General features: G+C 41.6%; 1 protein-coding gene across 2 annotated transcripts in view; it reads left to right on the top strand.

Annotated features, from left to right (window-relative positions):
* Nucleotides 1–951: 951 nt before the first annotated feature.
* si:dkey-192p21.6 (heparan-alpha-glucosaminide N-acetyltransferase) overlaps nucleotides 952–24,311 on the top strand; it is a 47,686-nt gene continuing 24,326 nt past the window's right edge. The window contains exons 1-9 of one of the 2 annotated variants that reach the window (XM_036981856.2): nucleotides 952–1,093; nucleotides 9,457–9,554; nucleotides 10,275–10,396; nucleotides 11,401–11,519; nucleotides 13,905–13,974; nucleotides 14,087–14,150; nucleotides 15,178–15,260; nucleotides 23,040–23,116; nucleotides 23,825–23,855. In XM_036981856.2, coding sequence (XP_036837751.2) covers nucleotides 1,000–1,093; nucleotides 9,457–9,554; nucleotides 10,275–10,396; nucleotides 11,401–11,519; nucleotides 13,905–13,974; nucleotides 14,087–14,150; nucleotides 15,178–15,260; nucleotides 23,040–23,116; nucleotides 23,825–23,855 — 758 coding nt within the window. In that variant the 5' untranslated portion in view covers nucleotides 952–999. Of the gene's footprint in view, nucleotides 1,094–9,456; nucleotides 9,555–10,274; nucleotides 10,397–11,400; nucleotides 11,520–13,904; nucleotides 13,975–14,086; nucleotides 14,151–15,177; nucleotides 15,261–17,632; nucleotides 17,778–23,039; nucleotides 23,117–23,824; nucleotides 23,856–24,311 lie in introns of those variants that run through there. The other variant, XM_090236666.1, reaches the window with a different exon arrangement.

The raw sequence follows: 24,311 nt of genomic DNA, 5'->3' as shown, positions 1-24,311 counted from the left end.
AGCCATGACTAGCCTTTCAAAGCATTTCATGGCTACAGATGTGAGTGTTATGGGTCGGTAGTCATTTAGGCAGGTTACCTTAGTGTTCTTGGGCACAGGGACTATGGTGGTCTGCTTGAAACATGTTGGTATTACAAACTCAGACAGAGAGGGTGAAAGTGTCAGTGAAGACACTTGCCAGTTGGTCGGCGCATGCTCGGAGTACATGTCCTGGTATTCCGTCTGGCCCAGCAGCCTTGTGAATGTTGACCTGTTTAAAGGTCTTACTCACGTCGACTGTGGAAAGCGTGATCACACAGTCATTCTGAACAGCCGATGCTCTCATGCATGTTTCAGTGTTACTTGCCTCGAAGCGAGCATAGAAGTTATTTAGATCGTCTGGTAGGCTCGTTTCACTGGGCAGCTCTCGGTTGTGCTTCCCTTTGCAGTCTGTAATAGTTTGCACGCCCTGCCACATCCGACGAGCCTCGGAGCCGGCGTAGTACGATTCGATCTTTGTCCTGTATTGACTACAGTTGCAGTACTGAGGGCTGTTTGAGGGCTGTTTGAGCTCTTCTTTCCCCCCCAAAAAGAAAATGAGTCTTAGAATGTGGCTCCCTCTCATCTGTGTATCTTTGGGTGTAAGACACACCCTGGGATTGTACAGCAATGGAATCTATTTTTTTTTTTAAAGGAACTGACTCAGTATGGAGGTGGTGTCAATATCGACTGGCTACCATACTAACAGTGCACACATTCATGTTCATATTGCATGAGTTTCAAATGGGTGGATAAAACCTTTGGGTAACATGTCCTATGAGTGCCCTCTTCATAATGCATTATAAGCATAACTTTGCATGTGACTGTTTATGCTGTCTTATCCTCTCAATCGGATCCCAAAGAGACTCCAAACAAAATGAGACAACTCTACACGCATGCATGCATAGTGCCCTTTGAACCCTGTTTATATCTGTAGCTGTCATAAAGATGAGTTGCAGTGGAATTGCTTTGTTGTAGGAAATGGAGCCTAGAAGAATCCTCACGCAGATCCTATGTGTGTTCTTTCTTACAACTGGACGAAATGAAGGAAAGCTTGATGCAAAGTCGTGTTCAGGTGAGTGTTTTTAATTCAGGAGTAAGGGTGTTAAAGGTGGTCTTATTTTGCTGTCCAACAGAGAATGTATAGGACTGCATACGTTATGCATTTATAGAAGTACTGCAAACTCAATCCATGTAACTGAATCACAGTCATAAACAATTCCTATACGAACCGCTGTACATACAGTTGAAGTTGGAAGTTTACATACACCTAAGCCAAATACATTTAAACTCAGTTTTTCACTATGTCTGACATTTAATCCTAGTAAATATTCCCTGTTTTAGGTCAGTTAGGATCAATAGTTTATTTTAAGAATGTGAAATGTCTAAATAATAGTAGAGAATTATTTTTTTCAGCTTTCATTTCGTACATCACATTCCCAGTGGGTCAGAAGTTAACTTACACTCAAATAGTATTTGGTAGCGTTGCCTTTAAATAGTTTAACTTGGGTCAAACATTTCGGGTAGCCTTCCACAAGCTTCCCACAATAAGTTGGGTGAATTTTGGCCAATTCCTCCTGACAGAGCTGGTGCAACTGAATCACGTTTGTAGGCCTCCTTGCTCGCACACACTTTTTCAGTTCTGCCCACACATTTTCTATAGGATTGAGGTCAGGCTTGAGGTCAGGCTTGACTTTGTTGTCCTTAAGCCATTTTGCCACAACTTTGTAAGTATGCTTGGGGTCATTGTCCATTTGGAAGACCCATTTGCGAACAAGCTTTAACTTCCTGACTGATGTCTTGAGATGTTGCTTCAATATATCCTTCCTCCCTCATGATGCTATCTACTTTGTGAAGTGCACCAGTCCCTCCTGCCGCAAAGCACCCCCACAACATGATGCTGCCACCCCAGTGCTTCACGGTTGGGATGGTGTTCTTCGGCTTGCAAGCATCCCCCCTTTTCCTTCAAACATAACGATGGTCATTATGGCCAAACAGTTCTATTTTTGTTTCATCAGACCAGTGGACATTTCTTCAAAAAGTAAGATCTTTGTCCCCATGTGCAGTTGTAAACCGTAGTCTGTCTTTTTTATGGCAGTTTTGGAGCAGTGACTTCTTCCTTGCTGAGCGGCCTTTCAGGTTATGTCGATATAGGACTCGTTTTACTGTGGATATAGATACTTTTGTACCTGTTTCCTCCAGCATCCTCACAAGGTCCTTTGCTGTTATTCTGGGATTGATTTGCACTTTTCGCACCAAAGTACAGTCATCTCTAGGAGATGGAACCCGTCTCCTTCCTGAGGGGTATGATGGCTGCATGGTCCCATGGTGTTTATACTTGTGTACTATTGTTTGTACAGATGAACGTGGTACCTTCAGGCGTTTGGAAATTGCTCCCAAGGATGAACCAGACTTGTCTACAATTTTTTCCTGAGGTCATGGCTGATTTCTTTTGATTTTCCCATGATGTCAAGCAAGGAGGCACTGAGTTTGAAGGTATGCTTTGAAATACATTGTCACGCCCTGACCTTAGAGAGCTTTTTATGTCTCTATTTTGGTTTGGTCCGGGTGTGATTTGGGTGGGCATTCTATGTTCATTTTTCTATGTTTTGTATTTCTTTGTTTTGGTGGGGTATGGTTCTCAATCAGGGACAGCTGTCTATCGTTGTCTCTGATTGGGAACCATACTTAGGGAGCCCTTTTCCCCACCTGTCTTTGTGGGTAGTTGTCTTTGTTTGTTGGCACTATAGCCTTTAGCTTCACGGTTGTTTTTTTGATTGATTATTGTTTTTGTTGGCTGCATAATAATCAAAGGAATATGTACCCTCACCACGCTGCACCTTGATCCAGTTCATTCGACAGCCGTGACATACATTCAAAGGTACAAATTATGTCAATTAGCCTATCAGAAGCTTCTAATGCCATGACATAATTTTCTGGAATTTTCCAAGCTGTTTAAAGGCACAGTCAACTAAGCATATGTAAACTTTTGACCCACTGGAATTGTGATACAGTGAATTTTAAGTGAAATAATCTGTCTGGTAACAATTGTTGGTAGAATTACTTGTGGCATGCACAAAGTAGATGTCCTAACTGACTTGCCAAAACTATAATTTGTTAATAAGACATTTGTGGAGTGGTTGAAAATGTGTTTTAATGACGACAACCTAAGTGTATGCAAACTTCCGACTTCAACTGTACGGTGGCTTCACTTTGCCAACTGTAACCAAAATGAGTTTCTACGTTTTTACATATTAGATCATTTTTTTCAATGCAGCATCAAATTATCTCAATTAACTTTTCTATATTTACTGTACCACCCTATCCATGTTTTAAGCAACTTTTTTGCCATATCCAAAGTACAATGAAATGCGTAGATTTTACAATAAATATAATTTGAAAGAGGATTTGCAAACTGTCTTTTGTTATCAGCTATGACTCATGTCATTTAATTTACTGCATGGTCATCTTTGTGATAGGCATGTTATTTACAGTTAGTCTTCCTAACACCAGTCTCTACAATGACTTCGGAAAGAATTCAGACCCCTTGACTTTTTCCACATTTTGTTACGTTACAACCTGCTTCTAAAATATATATTTTTTAATTCCCCTCATGTCTTCAAACAATATCCCATAGTGACAAAGCAAAAACTGGTTTTAGAAAATGTTGCTAATAAAATATAGTTAAATATCAGATTTACATAAGTATTCAGACCCTTTAATCAGTACTTTGTTGAAGCACCTTTGGCAGCGATTGCAGCATTGATTGTTCTTGGGTATGACGCTACAAGCTTGGCACACCTGTATTTGGGGAGTCTCTCCCATTCTTCTCTGCAGTTCCTCTCAAGGTCTGTCAGGTTGGATGGGGAGCATTGCTGCACATCTATTTTCAGGTCTCTCCAGAGATGTTCGATAGGGTTCAAGTCCAGGCTCTGGCTGGGCCAATCAAGGACATTCAGAGACTTGTCCCGAAGCCACTCCTGCATTGTCTTGACTGTGTGCTTAGTGTCGTTGTCCTGTTGGAAGGTGAACCTTCGCCCCAGTCTGAGGTCCTGACCGCTCTGCAGCAGGTTTTCATCAAGGATCTCTCTGTACTTTGCTCCATTCATCTTTGCCTTGATCCTGACTGATCTCCCATCACTGCCGCTGGAAAACATCCCCACTGTCACGTCTGCTCCTGCTCCTCCTCTCTGGCGTACGCCGTCGCCAGAGTACTAACCACCGGTCCTGGGATTCATCATTATGCACACCTGGCACTCATCATTACTCGCACATGTTAATCATTATGATTCACACCTAGACTCCATTACCTTCATCATCTCCTCCCCTTTATATGTCACTCTCCCATGTTCACTCACCAGTTGGTATTGTTATTGTGTATCGGCGTTCTGCTTTATGTTAGTGTAGTGTTCTTGGTTTTGTTGTTTTATTAAAATGTTTCACCCACACCTGCTTCTGACTCACTGCCCCATCATTACACCCACAGCACGATGCTGCCACCACCATGCTTCACCGTAGGGATGGGGCCAGGTTTCCTCCAGACGTGATGCTTGGCATTCAGGCCAAAGAGTTCAGTCTTGGTTTCATCATGGTCTGAGAGTCTTTAGGTGCCATTTGGCAAACTCCAAGCGGGCTGTCATGTGCCTTTTACTGAGGAGTGGCTTCCGTCTGGCTACTCTACCATAAAGGCCTGATTGGTGAAGTGCTGCAGAGATGTTTGTCCTTCTGGAAGATTCTCCCATCTCCACAGAGGAACTCTAGAGCTCTGTCAGAGTGACCATCAGGTTCTTGGTCACCTCCCTGACCAAGGCCAGTCTCCCCCAATTTCTCAGTTTGGCTGGGCGGCCAGCTCTAGGAAGTGTCTTGGTGGTTCCAAACATCTTCCATTTAAGATTGACACTGTGTTCTACAGACATTTCCTTCCTCCTCATGGCTTGGTTTTTGCTCTGACATGCACTGGCAACTGTGAGACCTTAGAAAGACAGGTGTGTGCCTTTCCTATCAATTTAATTTGTGTAAATTTAATTTGTGTTTTTTATGTAACAAAATGTGTAAAAAGTCAAGGGGAGTGAATACTTTCGAAGGCACTGTATATGCCCCTGACTTGAGTGTGAGTCACAGCTTGCTGTGTTGTCACGTGGGTTGCATGTCAGCCAGGCTCATTTATAGTGTCTTAAGCAGACCCAGCGCCAGGATAAAGTGACTAAGGGGGGCAGTTGAAATTGGTGAGTGAGCACAATGTTCGGAGGGGGGGGGGGGAATAATTGGATTGGAATTACATTGAATTCTGCTTATCACGCTATACCACAATAAACAAAGTTTAAGTGCTGTGACTCCGAGACCATTGACAGGTTGGCGCGAAATCTGTAGCCCATCTCCACTTCGCTGTATCAACACAATGGAGCGCGCCCTACATCCTAAAGCAGGGGTGTCAAAGTCAAATGGACGGAGGGCCAAATAAAAAAATCAGCTACAAGACGAGGGCCGGACTGTTCGAATGTTCATTGAAACATTTTTAAATGACGCATATAGTCTAGTGAACCTAATTGAACCTACTGAAAACCTAACAAATATATTACAATATGATCAGATAAATAAAGCAATATTTTCTTATGGCTCTGTCAGTAATCTTTAATTTTCAACAGACACAAAAGACAAATTTCCTTTATATAAATATCCCCATAACATGAACATTAAATGAAAGAAACCGGTATTCAAGGCACCATCAGTAGACTATATTTTCTATTTTAGCAAAAGTGGGCTAAATTTACTTCAAAGAAAAAACAATAATAGCAATTTTCTATCATCCACTCAACTGAAATATTTTTAAAATATAATTGGATTGAAATACAAAAAAATAAAGTGCAAAAATCTATTAATCAAAAACAACACTTTGTTTAAGGAGAAGTAACATGCAGTGAAAACAAATATTAAATTTTAACTTTTAAACTTGAACTGAGTAAAAACTCTAAATATGTGATTGCACAGTAATGTTCACTTGTTTGAGGTTGAGGGTGATACTTGGTGGTGTCCCATCTTTTCCACAAGTTCATCAATGTTCGGGGTAAGGCTCTGAGCTGAAGAAATCCTCAGAATTGAGTGGAGGTGTTCAGCAGTAAGTCGACTTCTGTGTGATGTTTTGTTCAGGTTCATCAAAGAAAACAGTTGTTCACACAGGTATGTGCTGCCAAACATAGACAACGTTTGAGCAGCCTGGATGCGCAGCTGGGGCATTGTGCCGGGGAGGAAACGGGCGAACTCCGCAGCACCCACTGCCGCATATTTTGCCCTCAGTGCATCATTGCATTGGAGGTCAATCAACTCCATTTGGAGGTTTGGTGGTGAGCTTTCCACGTCAACAGCAAATGGGTTACCGAGCAGTTCCAACCTGCTTTTTTGTGCTTCAAAGTCAGCAAATCGGCGTCGAAAGTCAGCGGCAAGCATACCTATTTTATCAGCCAACTGTGTGCTCGGGAACGCACTGGTAGAGAGCTTCTCTTTCATGGTCTGGCAGCTGGGAAAGTGGCTCAAATTTTCTTTCCGCATCTGGGTCTCCCACAGAGTCAGTTTGGTTTTAAATGCCTTCACTGTACTGTACATATCAGAGATGACACGATCCCGACCCTGCAGCTGCAAGTTTATTGCATTCAGATGACTCGTAATGTCACACAGAAAAGCCATTTCACACAGAAACATTTCGTCTCGGAGTTGTGTTGTGTCTTTCCCTTTGCTGTCCAAGAACAGACAAATCTCCTCACGAAGCTCGAAACATCTTTGAAGCACCTTTCCCTGGCTTAGCCATCGCACCTCTGTGTGATAAGGCAAATCACCATGCTCCGTTTCTAACTCCGTCAGAAATGCCTTGAACTGGCGGTGATTCAAACCTTTGGCTCTGATAAAGTTAACTGTGCGCGTGATGATGCTCATTACATGCTCCATTTTCAAGGCTTTACCGCACAACGCTTCCTGGTGTATGATACAATGATAAGCTGTCAGCTCACCTGTCGCGTTTTCCTCTTGCATCTTTTCCCGTATCTTCGCCACCAGTCCGCTCCTGTGTCCACACATCGCAGGTGCTCCGTCGGTTGTCAAACCCACAAGTTTTTCCCAAGGCAGCTCCATCTCATTTACACATCTTGACACCTCTTCATACAAATCATGCCCCGTAGTTGTGCCATGCATAGGACGTAAAGCCAAAAACTCCTCTGTCACGCTTAGGTTGGAGTCCACTCCGCGGATGAAAATTGACAACTGGGCAATGTCAGAAATGTCGGTGCTCTCATCCACAGCCAAGGAATATGCAATAAAATCTTTTCCCTTTTTCACAAGCTGCTCTTTTAGATTGATGGACAACTGGTCTACTCTCTCGGCAATGGTGTTTCTGCTCAGACTCACATTTAAAAAGAGTTGCCTTTTTTCTGGGCAAACTTCGTCACAAACTTTAATCATGCAGTTTTTGATGAAATCCCCCTCCGTAAATGGCCGGGCTGATTTAGCGATCTCTTCTGCCAAAATAAAACTGGCCTTGACAGCAGCCTGGCCTTGTGATTTGGCTTTTTTGAACAGAGCCTGTCGAGATTTGAGGCCTCGTTTTAATTCCTCTGCCTTTTGTAGCCTTTGTTCCATGTCCATATTCTTGTTTTTGTCCGCGTGTTTCGTTTCATAATGTCGTCTCAGATTATACTCTTTCAGTACCGCCACACTTTCTCCACACAGAAGACACACAGGTTTTCCAGCTACCTTCGTGAACATATACTCCGACTCCCACCTTGTTTGAAACCCCCGGTTCTCAGTATCCACCTTCCGTTTTGCCATTTTTGATGGGTATCTGAAAGTTAATTTTACTGTGATGCTGACGACTGCTGTGCCAATAAATATTGAAATGAAGCAGCCTACTGCTCGGTGCGTCACCTTTGCATTGTGGGAAATGTAGTATTGGTGCGTGTAAAAGATCTGCGGGCTGCCGGCTTGCTGCGGGCCGGTTCTAATAATAAATCAAGATCATCCCAGGGGCCGTAAAAAACCTTCTTGCGGGCCGGATGTGGCCCGCGGGCCTTGACTCTGACATATGTGTCCTAAAGCAAGGCCGTTTTCGTAATGAACATAGGCTGCAGGATAGACAGGGTAATTCACCTATTGCAAACAGCCGATGTGAATGCAGCCGTACACACAGCTGTCTTACCAAAAATAATGCTAACTAAATGCTGAAAGTAGTTGCCTAGTTAATCATGCATGCAAACCAAAATAATGGACAGCAGTTTGGCTTAGTTATACCGACACAACTGCGAATGTGAACGAATGAATGTAAACGGATCAAAACAGTGGTACCAAGTAGGCATCGTAAACTAAATATCTCATCGAAAAAGCCATGACACAATCTATACTTAGGCTAGTTACATTAACCATAAACAAACACGGAAAATGGAGATCCAAATAACCAAAACATAGCCTACTACAGTGAGATGCAGCCATGCTTCCTGAGAAATCGATCATTCCATTCCAAAATGTTCTTGTGACATCCCCTTCAAATGCCAGTTGGATTAGTTGAGCTTTCCTCAGGTGTAGCATGTTTCTTCTGTGCTGACTGAACACATTTGTCAAAGTGGAAAATGAGTTCTCGCATGTAGCTTTGGATGCCCCTAAAGTCAGTCCATGTGTCAGTAAGCACGGTCGGCATAGCGGAGAGAGGCCCAGAGAATCGGTGCAGGATATCTAGTGGGGTGCATTTGTCCTCATTGGAGCCGGCGATTTCGGTCTGCAAAAACTGGGGAGCGACACTAAACTCAGCTTCCACCGAATCTGTTTTGCTTCGATCCAGCAGTGGTTTCACATTTTTCACATCTAGAAAGTCATGTCTCACTGGGTCAAGGTCACGCAGGGCTTCCACCAGTTGACTGTTGCGTTCGCTGAATCGTTCAGACATGTTTTCTTCCTTCTTTCAGCTAGTTAAGAACCTACCCAAAACTCTGTAGTGGTGAGGAGTGTGGCAGAGTTGAGTGAAGCAGCTTCAATGGCAAACTTGACCTCACCCTTATAAATCATAATAAAATATCACAGGCGTAGGCGTATCACGTTATTCACTTAGCCGACCACAGATGAGAAGCATTTTTTCCCCTCTTTGTACGGAAACCCAAAGGATTCATACCTAACCACCCCAGTGACCTTCCATAGCCCCCCTACACACACCGACGTGCTCTGTCCGTTATGCTGACACAGCGAAGCTGGCATGTAGATTTTGCGCCAACCTGTCACTCAATCATTTGACCTTTTTTTTTTTGCTGTTTTTTTATATAGGGACATACAACTCAAACGTTTAGCCCACTCGTGGCGCTGGGCCCAGTCTTAAAAAGCCTGTTTTATCTTTAAGATTCAGATCAAGCTTTTTAATGGAATTGTAAAATTTCAGTATCAATATTGTTATGAATCCATTGTCTTTAGGACGGCCTGCATTGAAATTAGACCAGGCATGTCTTACGTTCCATAACCAGCTACCAACCGGAGTTGATGTCCTCTACACATCTGATTACTGCTACAAGGTACAGTGTCTATTACTGCTACAAGGTACAGTGTCTATTACTACTACAAGTAATAGTGCCTATTACTGCTACAAGGTACAGTGTCTATTACTGCTACAAGGTACAGTGTCTATTACTGCTACAAGCTACAGTGTCTATTACTGCTACAAGGTACAGTGTCTATTACTGCTACAAGGTACAGTGTCTATTACTGCTACAAGGTACAGTGTCTATTACTGCTACAAGGTACAGTGTCTATTACTGCTACAAGCTACAGTGTCTATTACTGCTACAAGGTACAGTGTCTATTACTGCTACAAGGTACAGTGTCTATTACTGCTACAAGGTACAGTGTCTATTACTGCTACAAGGTACAGTGTCTATTACTACTACAAGGTACAGTGTCTATTACTGCTACAAGGTACAGTGTCTATTACTGCTACAAGGTACAGTGTCTATTACTACTACAAGGTACAGTGTCTATTACTAGAAATTCCGAGAGGTAATACGATATTTAGGTAAAAAATGTAAAAAAGACAGTTGCGTATTTTAGCTCCATTCACAAGTGCAACAATGCTAGGTATATCTGGTCCAAGGTGCACATGACATAGCATATCATGCTTCCGTATTTGTATGAAACAAAGAAAGTTATACGGTGGGTTCGACAGCAACATCATAACCAAACGTCACAAACCTGTGCCTTCTCAGAAACTGCTTAGCCTGTTTTCTCCCCCATTGCAGTGTATGTACCAGCCCCTGGTCAGTGTTCTAAATGGTCCCCAGAATGCATCTGTCGTGGTCAGCACCGTCCTCACTCTGACACTGCAGTTACAACCAATGGGCAGAAACACAACTCTCTGCAGGTAATGTGTTCATAGATATTGAGCGCATAATTAGGCATATGACTGGAATGGCATCTCCATAGGCAATGCATAACAATTGCCATAGATAGTGTTGCCATCAATGAGCAAAAAATAAGAATTAAGCATGATATTTGAAGGTTGCAGGTCTGTAATGTTCCCAGGTCTTGACACAGAGCAGAATATACTGCATTGGCATTCCAATGATTGCATTTGAAATCCATTCGGTTATTTACTGGGGTGGGAATGTAATCCTGACCTGCTTTCTGAGCCAGACATATATGCTCCTGCTGAAACTACCTCGCCGAGTATTGATCAGAGGCCCCATTTTGGGGTTAATAGGAGCTGACACTCCAATAATATAGGAAAGAGCCATTAAGCTTGCAAAGAAACATGTCTGGTGGAAACCTCAGAAGAGACGTTCTACAAGAAGAGGCGGTGGCCATATTTATAAACAATCAGACCTTTACAAGAGGTCAGGGCAGAGCATTCCATTTGGGGCTCACCCTTGAACGTGCTCCAAGGGATCTAGTTTCACACAACAAGGCAGGGGCAGGTTTCTCTTCTCCTCTTCAGCTGAGGTCTAGTCTTGGGCTTCCTATAGATCAATGCTGAGGTCCCTAACCAGACTGAGCCACTATCGATTTCCTTTATCCCTTAAAAAAAACACTCCATGTGATAGCTAGTATGTCATCCCCAAGATGACAAGATCATTAAGAGCTTGTAATGCACATTTTGGGGTGTTGAAACCGGAGATGTATAGGATACAGCTGAAGGCTGCACTGCTGGCTTATATACACTAGGTGTCCCCACAAGCTACATTTATTTATGTGCAGAAACCTCAGAGGGCATAGAGTGGAAAGGACCATTTTACCCCTAAGGTCAAAGGGAAATTCATACTCAAGTGTACTGTAGCAATGTCCAGTGGACAATCAAATGCATGCTTTTTGGTGATGAATGTAATGATGAGTGTCTTCCCCTTATTGAGTGCATTGTTGTTGATACAGTTGGAGTCAGTTGTATGAAGAAGCTGCCCATTACTCTGTCTGGATCCAAGAGTCAGAATCTCCCATCAATGTCATTTGCTATCAGACTGTGGATGTCAGTCCAAGTAACATCTATTTCCGTGAGTTAACAAAAACAATTTCCTGTAATTTTGAAAAAAAACAAACATTTAGAACAGCACCATTGTTTTATATACTAGATAATAGATACTCGATTTAGAAAATTATTTGACAGAAAATGTGACAAATTTGACCATTTTATTTTCCAGATAAGATGATTTAAGATATGGACTGTTTGCATTTTTATATACTTTTTGTGGCATCACAATTATTGAGTACAGTGGATGGTAGGCAAAATGACAATACAATTTTAAGTAGAAAGTACTAATGTACTTGTGACTCCTTCTAGGAGTCAGGCTAAGCCTGTGATTGGATCCTCACAGTTCCTAATTGAGACAGCAAAGAAGAGACATCAGCTGTGTTGTACACTTCTGTTGAGAAGTAAACCTCTTTCCTCTCATGGGACAAGATGCGTATCGATTAGATAAGATGGCCGTTCTTGAAAACGGATCAAAATAAAAGCTTTTCTGTTTGTTTTGGTCAGTGCTCTGAGCAGGAAAGAGATTCTGGGTAATACATTAGGGAGCGTGAAGGGATTAAGCCGTAATGGGATTTTGAAAGCTTCTCTCTCTATAATGTACACTCCACTTAACAATACTGCAGATTGTGTTGTAGATCGGACTGTTAAGGCCAAGGAGCCATTATCTGGCAGATATGTGACTAGTGTGACTGCATCACCCCACATTATGATCAGCTTCCATTTACTTCACTGTCCTGTGATTATAGTCAGGCCCCATAGGGCTCTCTCAACTTTAAGTAACAGGCTGGTCGTCAACAGAAGCGAAAGGCAGAGGGAGCAGGTTAGAGTTGGCCTTTTTGCAATTTAAAAAGTTAACTTTATACTGAGTTGTGACTTGCATCTGTGAGGTACATTTATGTTTGAAATACAGTATATGTGATAGAGAATGTGTTGCGGTCCTGTAACTCTGCGTATATGACAATTGTGACCAGGTCTCATGAGCTATAACACCATGAATATTACAGTGGACATGCAAGTCCACTCTATAACGTTGTTAGCACTGTATTGCACATACATTACCCCAGACCACAAGTCACCTGCATGGTTAATCTAAGCCATATTGCTTCCTGTGTGGTTTGTGGTTTAGTGGCCATTAACAAGCATTCATCTAACTAATATACATGCCTCGAGGTCATTTTAGGATCTAATTTCCATGTCCGTTGCGGTTTCAGTGTTGAGTTTAAATGAAACTGATCCTGAATCTGTAAGTTATTTAGCTGACAATGAAGATGACTCTACTGTACATATGTAAAGCGATTTGATTATTTGAACCAGGACATGATTTCCTTTCATATCACATTTCTATGTTGAGGATAAGGACTTTACCCTCTCCGTGTTTTGAGAGTCGCGAAGGTCTTTTTCAGAAGGGATCCCGTGCGCAGTCTTTGTTCAGAGCGGATGTCACCGTGTGTATTCAACCAAGGATTAAAACGGGCTCCGTGTTTGTTTTTCCACTCTACAACAAACAGGGAGCACGGCATTTCCTGTCCCCTCTGCTTTGAGTCCTCTAATTACATAGCTGTTTTCATATTCTATAGGTCAATGACACTTGTTTGGCCAATTTATTTATTTGTGTATTATATGGCTATTATCTTTCAATTTAGCACATTAACCTTTCCAAGAAGGCAATATCACTATTCTTTCCGTGGCCCGGCCCCTGACATACACTGAGTGTACAGAACATTAAGTACACCTGCTTTTTCCATGACACAGACTGACCAGGTGAATCCAGGTGAAAGCTAGGATCCCTTATTTGATGTCACTTTTGACATCCACTTCAATCAGTGTAGATGAAGGGGAGGAGACAGGTTAAAGAAGGATTTTTAAGCCCTGAGGGGGGGGGGGGGGGGGGTGTACTCTACTGTCCCTTAGATTACATAGATTGACTGCTCTGTGATGGATTGGTTTAGAATTTCATATTGGGCTGGGTTTGTCTCTTGAGGGATCCCCTGGTCACCTGGTTGGGTGACAGTAAAGCCACTGGGGAGCTTAGAGACTGACAATGCTGAGAAAATTGTTTGAGCTGGCCTGGAAGTGGTATTTAGCCCTCGCATCCCTAGTCAGATCCTGTTTTGATAGAGGGGTATATAACTCTCCTGACATGGACATCCAGACTGGGCAGTGATGTAACACAGGAAGTTGTTATCTGGTTTCTCTCTTCAGTTCAGTCAGAGAGGATTTGGGTCATTTAAAAACTCTATTCAGTTATGAACTCATTATTTGTAATAGTTTAATTTACTAGGATTATTTCAAAAAATCTGTTTTATTATTTTTTGTATGTCCCAAATTTGCAAGGGAGATCCTTTCCCCCGCTTCCTATTCGCAAGTGCCCTCCACTGACTCATCCTCTTTTGATCTTGTTGTACAGCTCTGTTGGTGGCAGCTCTTCTACTGGCACTTATTAGTCTCCTATGTGTCCTTGTTCCCTACCTGTACAGGTACTGTATTTGAAATCATTTTTACAGTGAACTTTCTAAATACATGTCTGCTTTGATCTGAAGCCAAACTGACGTGCTGTGACAGTTGAAGCTCCTTGTTTTCTGTTTACAGGAGGCGTTGTACGACGAAGCTCATCAAGACCATTTGTCACGAAGGACCACAACATGCAATGGATGTAAGTGTAATATTCACTTCTCACAACGCAAATCTCAAATTAGGATTTATGTTTCTCCATACAACACATTACGTTTCCACATCCAAAACATCACTTATCTTATAGAATTCATTGTCCTCTGGAATCTAAACTCGACTTCAGCTTTGATCTACCAAATGCATTGAAATGTTTTCATGCACTTTTTCTATTAAGTTTAAGAGGCATATGAAATGAATGAAAGCCTCCAGACTCTGGTCACTAAGCCATTTGTGAGATACTAATATGATAATTGATACAAATGTTAGCAGAGTCAGCAGACCTACATTAGTGATAGATCAAGCATTGTATCTATCATCTTGTCTTGGTCCATGACGTGACAGCCTGACAGGCTCCTGTGTATTTTTGGAGATCATGAATAGCTCCTCTCATCTTCTCGAGGAAGAGGCCTTCATCTCCCATATGCTCTCATGATGGCAGTCAGATCCATCATACAGAATTAGTGCTAGTGTCTTCCTGCTCTGGCCCTCCAAACTGCTGCATTGGAGGCCAACAGGCCAGGGTATTCAAACTGGGAGGGCAGCAGGCCAGAGTAATCCAAGCCTGCTCTTTACAAAACAAGGAAGTAGCGGCCAACTACTACTCAGCAAGGCTAGAAAGGAGGATAGAGACATACAAGTCCAACTGGATCAATCTGACTCATTTCTCTACTCTCTAACTGCAAATTCAAGTTTACTTTGGGTTTGCTACACAATAGCGGAGGCGATAATATCAAGTAAGCATGATTTGACTATGGATTTCAACCAAACAAAAATCATGTTTTTTGCCAACAGTGAAACATTACATACTGTACTGTTTACATTATTCAAGGGTATTTATTTATTCAGGTGTGACTTATGTAGTGTGCATAGCTGTATGTAAGTCATAGCTGCTTGTACTGTACTCACTAGCTTATTAAATGGTTATAACAGGTTATTACATCGGCTTGTACTTTGGTATAAGGCCTAAGTAATGTAAAGTAGCCCCCCCAAAAATGAAACCTTTTGTTCAGGATGAAACCCAAGGTTGTGGGGACGAGGTTAACACTGCCCAGCCAAAACCAACACGACTGCGCTCACTGGACACTTTCCGAGGGTATGTACATGGCATTGATTGTTTCTCTCTATCGCCACGTATGGCTTGTTTACATGCTAATTGATTTCAGGCTAATCATAGGCATGCTGAAGTTATACAGAACACAAACGTATGTATTGTATAACAACATATTATACGGGTCACTGTCTGGTTGCATGGTCACTTGAGCCTTTGTTTTCAGGCAATCGCTTTGGGCATGATTCGTAATATCTTGTTGTCTATCTATGGTTGAGAACAGCGTATTTCTGTTGGACAGGAGTGGTGTGATTTAATCTTGGATCCCTGCTCTACTTAATAGTGGCCTCGGGGCAAACACAAAGCACGCCTCTCTGGAAACAGGAAGCTGGTGTGGGTTTGACCTCCCCTTCGCCAAATAATTGATGTAATAATACCATCAACATATCAGCACATATTCACTGAGCCATGGATCTACAGCTGGGATAGAATGGAAAGGGCTTTCCAGAGCCAGGTTTTTAGTATCGTTGCAGACTTCTCCATATCTGCTCCCTTCATCTGATGCTTTTGTAAATGTTGAAATCTCCTTCACTGTGTCTGCTCAAGCTGACTTAATATTAATTTTGGTCCGACTGTATATCTTCAAATCAACATATCAAGCCTTCCTCAACCGGGGAAATGAAACTGCTCATCATCACGTTGTTTCAAAATGTGTTACCAGGAAATGACCATGATGTAGATACTAGTGATGGGGGGAAGAAAATCAATAGTTACATATAAAAAATATTTTTGGGGAAATTATATGATTTATCGATAATTGAATCCAAGTATCGATTTGTAAAAATCCCAACGCTACTGTAGACATCCTAACGCTACTGTACTGTAGGTAGTGTAAACTAGCACCAGTTGGCTGTACCTGCGCCAAAACGCCTGCATTTTTCATCCTATAGCTTGATCTACGTCTTCTTTTGAAATGGTGAGCGAGCATGTTTTCAGCACTTTTATTTCCCTGACTGATCAGAACTCGTTTTCTCACGCGCTCTCTCTCTCTCTCTCTCTCTCTCTCTCTCTCTCTCTCTCTCTCTCTCTCTCTCTCTCTCTCTCTCTCTCTCTCTCTCTCTCTCTCTCTCTCTCTCTCGTCCCTCTGCAGCAGACATATAGTGAGCAATATGTTTGGAACATCAAATCACAATTCAAATGCGGGATTCAAATCACAATACATGCAGAATTGTGAGAATCGCAATACATACTGTATCAGCACCTAAGTATCGTGATAACTTCGTATCGTGCCAGTCCCTGGCAATTCCCAGCCTGTAGATACATTACCGTATAATAAATCGTAGTAATAAATCACATTTTCACATGCTCTAGAGAATACAAGTGCAAGCTAAAGGCCCAATTAGAAGCTTGTGAAAACAAGTGTTCTTACTACTGTTCCCTGACACTGTTCCCTGACACTAACCAGTAACTTTACTCTGGGCTTTTCACACATAATCAATGACAGACCTATCTCATCAGAAACATATCAGAATGTTGAAATGTAGGCTAACATATGTCACTGACGGTAACATTTAGTTTAGTTATATGTCACTGTGATGACACTGGTGCTAGTGTGGATGGGGGACGTACAATATGGGTTTATTCATAACAACCTCCATGATGATTCAATATCTTTCATCAGGATTTTTCAAAATAAAAGTATTTTTTCATTACAGAACGAAAAGTTATCAGTAACACTGAAATAGATCTTCATGTATCCATTGTACAACTGATATTTTTAGTTCCACAGTACCCAACCCAACCCGTGTGCTATCCTTATAGCACTTGTTTCTGGCTGTTATTGGCAGAAAACATCATGTAGGCCTAACAGGAAGTTTACGAATGGTGCTCCAGACCAGAAGGCGCTGTAGGCCAGGTAGGCCAGGCACTCTGTTTGCTTCAGATCCAACTTGTCCCAGATGTCGTCACAAAAAAAAGTTACTAATTCAATATGGTAATATTGATAATTCCAACGACTGTTTACCCAGTGGCATCTTGCCAACTTGAAAGATCTCAAGAGAGGATGCAAAACACAATGCACACTGTCACTGACCGCCAACCCCATGCTGCTCCCAGCCTGTTACGTGAAGCGTGTGACAGAGGGCTGGGTACTGTGGCCGTATCAAATTTCCATTGTACAATGCTGAAATGAAATAAGGATTTATTCCGAGAGACTTTTATTTCTGAAAACTTGTCGTGAATGATGTTGAATAAATGTGCTAAAACCTTTTACCGCAACACTCACAAAAGGTGTTACGGCTGGTTTCATAAAGATGTTACGAATGCCGTTTGTACGAATGTATGTTCTCTTCAAGTAAAGTTAACGGATTTGAATCATTATGTAATACAAGAGTTACATTTGCCTGAGAAGATACACCGCTGACGCAATCTGTGACGTATCGATGTGCTCATATTGGTTCCTGTATCAGTTGAATGATTCCTATACCTCGAGACGTGCTTTATCAAAGCTCAAGATTAAGGTTCCAATGCACCTTGGCTGGATGAGTTATGATCCAGAGGCCAGTAAGTAACAACTTTTCACTGAGGGAAAGAGGCATCAGTCATCTGCCATGAAGGCTGGTACATTTTTGAAGCCAAAAAAGGGGTTTCTTCTCCTCTGAAAGACTTTTCAGCTCATTCCTCAGACTCCACTACCGTGAGTTATAGAGAACAGCTCGACTTTGTTTGCGCTTTACATTTTTCGAAAAGGATCTTGATTTTAGTCTTGTGGCACTTCTAAAAGCCTTCAGCCGTTTCACTTATTTTGAAGATTGCGCTAAAGATTAGTTGTAATAAATTGAAGATGCAACAACAATTACAGCAAAACAGGATAGTGTAACTTACAAATGGAACCAGGGGGCTGAGCCAATAACATGTCTCATTAGAATATGACAAAATAGCGACATTTAACCTTTGTCACCTAAACTCATGTCATATAGCATGGTTAGGGTTAGGGCTACCCTGTTAACATTCTGGCATTCATATAATGAATAACAAAGATAGTTACAGTGCATTCGGAAAGTATTCGGACCCCTTGACTTTTTCCACATTTTGTTAAGTTTCAGCGTTATTCTAATGGATTAATGGATTAAATAAATGTTTTTTTCTCATCAAGCTACACGCAATACCCCATAATAATGAAGCAAAAACAGGTTTTTAGAAATGTTTGCAAATTTATTAAAAAAATTTAAAAAACAGAAATATCTTATTTTCATAAGTATTCAGACCCTTTGCTATCAGACTCAACATTGAGCTCAGGTGCATCCTGGTTCCACTGATCATCCTTGAGATGTTTCTACAACTTGATTGGGTCCGCCTGTGGTAAATTCAATTGATTGGACATGATTTGGAAAGGCACACACCTGTCTTTCTAAGGTCTCACATTTGACAGTGCATGTCAGAGCAAAAACCAAGCCATGAGGTCGAATGGATTTTCCGTAGAGCTACGAGACAGGTAGCGCAGTGGTTAAGGGCGCTGTACTGCAGCGCCAGCTGTGCCATCAGAGACTCTGGGTTCGCGCCCAGGCTCTGTCGTAACCGGCCGCGACCGGGAGGTCCATGGGGCGACGCACAATTGTCCTTGTCTCATCGCGCACCAGCGACTCCTGTGGCGGGCCGGGCGCAGTGCGCGCTAGCCAAGGTTGCCGGGTGCACAGTGTTTCCTCCGGCACATTGGTGCGGCTGGCTTCCGGCTAGGTTAGGTTGTGTATCGGAGGACGCATGACTTTCAACCTTCGTCTCTCCTGAGCCCGTACGGGAGTTGTAGCAATGAGACAAGATAGTAGCTACTACAACAATTGGACACCACGAAATTGGGGAGAAAAAGGGTACCAAAACATTTCTGCAGCATTGAAGGTCCCCAAGAACACAGTGACCTCCTCCATCATTCTTAAAATGGAAGAAGATTGGAACCACCAAGACTCTTCCTAGAGCTGGTCGCCCGGCCAAATTATGTAATCGGGGGAGAAGGGCCTTGGATCAAGAATCCAATGGCCACTCTGACATAGCTCCAGAGTTTTTCTGTGGAGAAAAATGCTCCATCAATCAGACCTTTATGGTAGAGTGGCCAGACGGAAGTCACTCGTCAGTAAAAAGCACATGACAGCCCGCTTGGAGTTTGCCATAAGGCACCTAAAGGACTCTCAGACCATGAGAAACAAGATTCTCTGGTCTGATGAAACCAAGATTGAACTCTTTGTCCTGAATGCCAAGCGTCTGGAGGAAACCTGGCACCATCGCTACGGTGAAGTATGGTGGTGGCGGCATCGTGCGGGAAAGTTTTTCGAGGGAAAGATGAACGGAGTAATGTATCCTTGATGAAAACCTGCTGCAGAGCGCTCGGGACCTCAGACTGGGGTGAAGGTTCACCTTCCAACAGGACAACGACCCTAAGCACACAGCCATTTAAAAAAATATATATACTAACCTGTTTTCGCTCTGTCATTATGGGGTATTGTGTAGATTGATGAGGGAATTTTAAAAAATATATATTTTAGAATAAGGCTGTAACGTAACAGAATGTGGAACAAGTCAAGCGGTCTGAATACTTTCTGAATGCACTGTACGTGCACCAATGTTATGAATAGACTTGATCGATAGGTGGATGTTTACTGAGGGGACAGTATACTTTTCATTCTGTGCTTTGATATTTGGCCACTGAAATAAGCAGCATGACATTTCCTCTCAAGTACGAGACATTTGTTATGACTATATTGGGTTTCCATGTACTTGATGTGGCTAGCGATAACGTAAGTAACTCAATACTCAATAGTGATTGAGTGTAGCCATCCATTTGCTTGTAGAGGCAGTGTATAGAACTTAAAGCCTAATTGCTGATGCATGTAAAGAGATCAAAACCCCCAAACATGTGATGGTATTATCGTCCCAAGCGCATCCACTGTGGATATAATAAGTCTTAACCCACTTTGATTTTTTCCCCCCACGTTTTGTTGTGTAACAATGTGGGATTAAAAAATATTTAGTTGTCTTTTTTTGTCATTGATCTACACAAAATACTCCATTGTCACATTCTGACCCTAGTTCTTGTGTTATTTCTTTGTTGTAGTTGGTCAGGACGTGAGTTGGGTGGGTATTCTATGTTTTGTGTTTCTAGGTTGGGTTTCTTGTTTGGCCTGATATGGTTCTCAATCAGAGGCAGGTGTTAGTCATTGTCTCTGATTGGGAACCATATTTAGGTAGCCTGTTTTCTGTTGGGGTTTGTGGGTGGTTGTTTTCAGTCTTTGTGTGGCTGCACCAGATAGAACTGTTTCGGTTGTCACTTTTGTTGTTTTGTAATTTGAAGTGTTCAGTTTTTGATTATTATTAGATTAAGATTAACACTAACCACGCTGCGCTTCCACCCAAGACAGCCGTTTCATCCATAATGTCTGTGAAAAGAAAATGATACAAATGTTTACAAATTAATACAAATTAAATAGCTAAAATATAGTCATTGCATTCACCCGATTTGTTTGGTCAAGCCTGCAGTAGTAAAATGTGGCTTAACAAATCACATAATAAGTTACATGGACTATAATAATCAGGGTTCCTCTGTCTCCCATACAAACAACATTTGTCAGGTCCCTCAGTCAAGTATTGAATTTCAAGTACCGATTCAACTACAAAGACCAAGGAGCTTTTCAGGAAAGAAACTGCTGTAATCAGCTGTAATCACCGCAAAATGTGTTTCTAACATGTATTGATTCAGGGGGTGAATACTTTATCATTGATCGTAAAATCTTTTTTAGATTTTTTTAGAATTGTAGTATTTTGTGTAGGTTGTTGACCAAAAAAAATGTCAATTAAATCCATTTTAATCCCACGTTGTACTACTTGTGTTATTTTTATCCAATGACAACCACTGTATTAGTCATGACGTTGTGTCTGTCTAGAAGCTAGGTGGCGTTTTGTTGTCATTCACCTGTATCTGGCGGATGTTCGTCAAACTGTTTATCACAGAATCGTTATTACTATGCTGAGAAGCTTCAACTATTCCGTTTGCTGATAAAGTGGTAAAAATGACCACAATCAAGTATATTCAAATTAGGTGCTTTAACCTGACAATCATTGGAATTTGAACTAAATGAGTGAAGCGCTCATGTTTTGCATTTTAAAGTAGCTTAATAATCACAATCTTTTGCCCTCTGTCACAAGCCAATTTCATAAGGCATTGGAAGGTTTAGGAATTGGTAATTTAATCTGACTAAAATGGTTCTCTCAAAGATGTAGGCCAGAGAGTCAGACACCAAATGCTTTTAATTTATAAGATTGGCAATAAGTCGTTATATTGCAGCAATTTACACAGGCTTCATCGGGAAAATGACTTAACCTTTGTCTCTGTCTCTATGACAACTAATGGACGTACTCGTTACAATCGGAATGAGGATGCTTGTGACGTGTGTTTCTGTGCATGTGCGCATGCGTGCTTGCATGCGTTCATGCGTGCCTGCATAAGAGCATGAATGTATGTGTGCGTGTATGCCTGTGTATCTGCATGTGTGTATGCAACAGAGTTCGCTTGGCTTTAATATCCCTTTTGAGATGATAGTGCCAGATTCAAATCTTGTATCAGCAGGTTAGGGCTAAAAGGAGCAGTAATGGCTTCTGGTGTGCTTCTTAATTGAATCTGGGCGGAAAAACAAGCGAGGCTCAAACTGAGGTAGACACTGCACCTTATCAGATCACCTCTACTGGGAGCTTTGCTTTATGGTCCTCAAATAATGTTTTATTTTTTTCCATTAACGTTACTCATGAATCAAAAGCAGAAATTGTATTTTATAGCTGGTGAAAGGAGTGAATCTGCCATTGAGAAAGCTACGGCACTATACCTATGAAGCAAATTTGTGCAATGTAAATGTAAATACCCATTTTCTGAAATGTGACACAAACACCCGTCTCCCGTAGCAGCTGATTCAGTGTGGTATTTCATCATGTATGCTGTGTTTTAGCGGCCCTCGCGAGCACTAAGTTATAAGTGTATCATAAATTAGAGTCAAAGTCTTTAGTCAGCAGTCCTGCACGAGTAGATCTAGAGGACAAGTGTTCATTTCCTGAGTGATTCATTATGCTTAGATTGCATTACCTTGTATTACGTTTCGGTGGGTGAAAATATACAGTGGTGGAAAAAGTTCCCAATTGTCATAAAGACATCTTAATATAAAATGACTCAAGTAAAAGGGGTAGTCACCCAGCTAAAGGCAAAGTATAAATCACTTCAAATTCCTCATATTAAGAAAACCAGACGGCACACTTTTCTTGTTTCTTATAGCGAAGGGCAACCTTCAACACTCAGACATAATCTACAAATAAAGCATGTGTTCAGTGAGTCCGCCAGATCAGAGGCAGAAGAGATGACCAGGGATGTTCTCTTGATAAGTGTGTGACTTTGGACGATTTTGCTGTCCTGCTAAGCATTCAAAATGTAAAGAGTTATTTTGGGTGTCCGGGGAAAATGTAGGACGTGAAAAGTACATTATTTTCTTTAGGAATTTGTGAAGTAAAAGTTGTCGAAAATATAAATAGAAAGTAAAGTACAGATACTGCAAAAGTATCTTTTTACATAAATACTTTACACCACTGAGAATATACACACCCTTGGCCGTTTGATCTTTGATTCAGAAGTCATGTCTTTATTAAAAGTAAATTATGTAAAGCAGAGTAGTTATGTACTGTACCAACATTTTCTTTATAATTTCATGCCAGGTGTCAATGTCCAATAATAACAATGCCAGCCTACCAGCTGGTTAAATGTTCAACTGAAATCTATATTTTTTTCAATATTTATAGACTTTCCCTGACAATCATGGTTTTTGTGAACTATGGAGGTGGAGGGTACTGGATATTTGAACACGTGCCTTGGAATGGTTAGTATACAATTCTAACATACATCACCACACCATACACACCAAACTCTCTCCATGATCAATTCTACTGTAAATTCAGGCTCAAACCAACAAGGAGGGCAATGGTGTAATTTCTTATCTAGGCCATCAAGGACCCTCCCAATGGATCAATAACACTAACAACCTAGGGGAAGATGAGGAGGGAGGGTTGCATGTTAAATCTTAATGGAGACTATTACCAAGTGCATCTCCAACAGTATTTAAAGGCAAACTCAATTTAAACTTCATAATAGCCCCTTCATCACATCGGCTGAATCGTATAGAGTCCAATGGAAAGTTGATGGATTTTGATATAACTACGTGGTTCCGTCATGGAGGTTTGGACGTTTATAAATCACTCAGTCTGAAAGTCCAACTATAAAAGCAACAAAAAAAACGACTTCAGGGGCACTGAATAAATTATTATTAATCAAAGGGCCAGGCTGTTTTGGAGTGGAGCCCAGTTTGTATTGCTAGTCTTGATTATCTGGACAGAAGACCGAGAACTATAGATATTTAGTAGCGTAGTGGGTATACTGTAGGTTTTGTTTCTCACAGTTTCTCAGACTGAATGGCTACATTTAATCATGCACTTTATGACAGTATGAATGCGGTCTGTCTGTGTCTGTCTCCTTGGTCTATCCATCTGTATTGATCCTTGTGACCTACAAGCATGTCTCTTTGTTCCAGGTCTTACTGTGGCTGATCTTGTGATGCCTTGGTGGGTTTCACTGCAACGACTGTCAGGATCACTGTAGAATTATTACAGGCACGAGCAGAGGAAGCTCTAACACACGCTTCGAGCTAATTATGCTCCTACGTTGCGAACACGGTCAAGTAGTTCACACCGATCACGCGATCTCTGATTAGCACTGCACAGTAACTAACACCTCAATGACGCGTGTTGCGTTACCTTTTGTTTCGACCAATTTGATGACTCATTGACAGTGTGTGGTTAGGACTCCTTAGCTCAGACATACAGACACTTGTTTAAGACTGAACATGATTGAATCTTATGCACTAAATTGTAAATTTCTAAATTCTAAATTTAGTCCCAAATGTTTATTGAACACAGAAGGGTATTGTGCAGTGATGACGCGATTAGAATCAGGGCGTCATAGTCAGGAACTTTACATGGGTGGTGTTCATCACTGTAACAGTATAGCCTATCTACAGT

This window comes from Oncorhynchus mykiss, chromosome 1 (genome assembly GCF_057628025.1).
Source record: "Oncorhynchus mykiss isolate SJ-2025 chromosome 1, ASM5762802v1, whole genome shotgun sequence".
Classification (NCBI taxonomy): domain Eukaryota; kingdom Metazoa; phylum Chordata; class Actinopteri; order Salmoniformes; family Salmonidae; genus Oncorhynchus; species Oncorhynchus mykiss.
The sequence above is the reverse complement of the archived record's forward strand: the minus strand, read 5'-3'. Positions and strand labels throughout refer to the sequence as shown.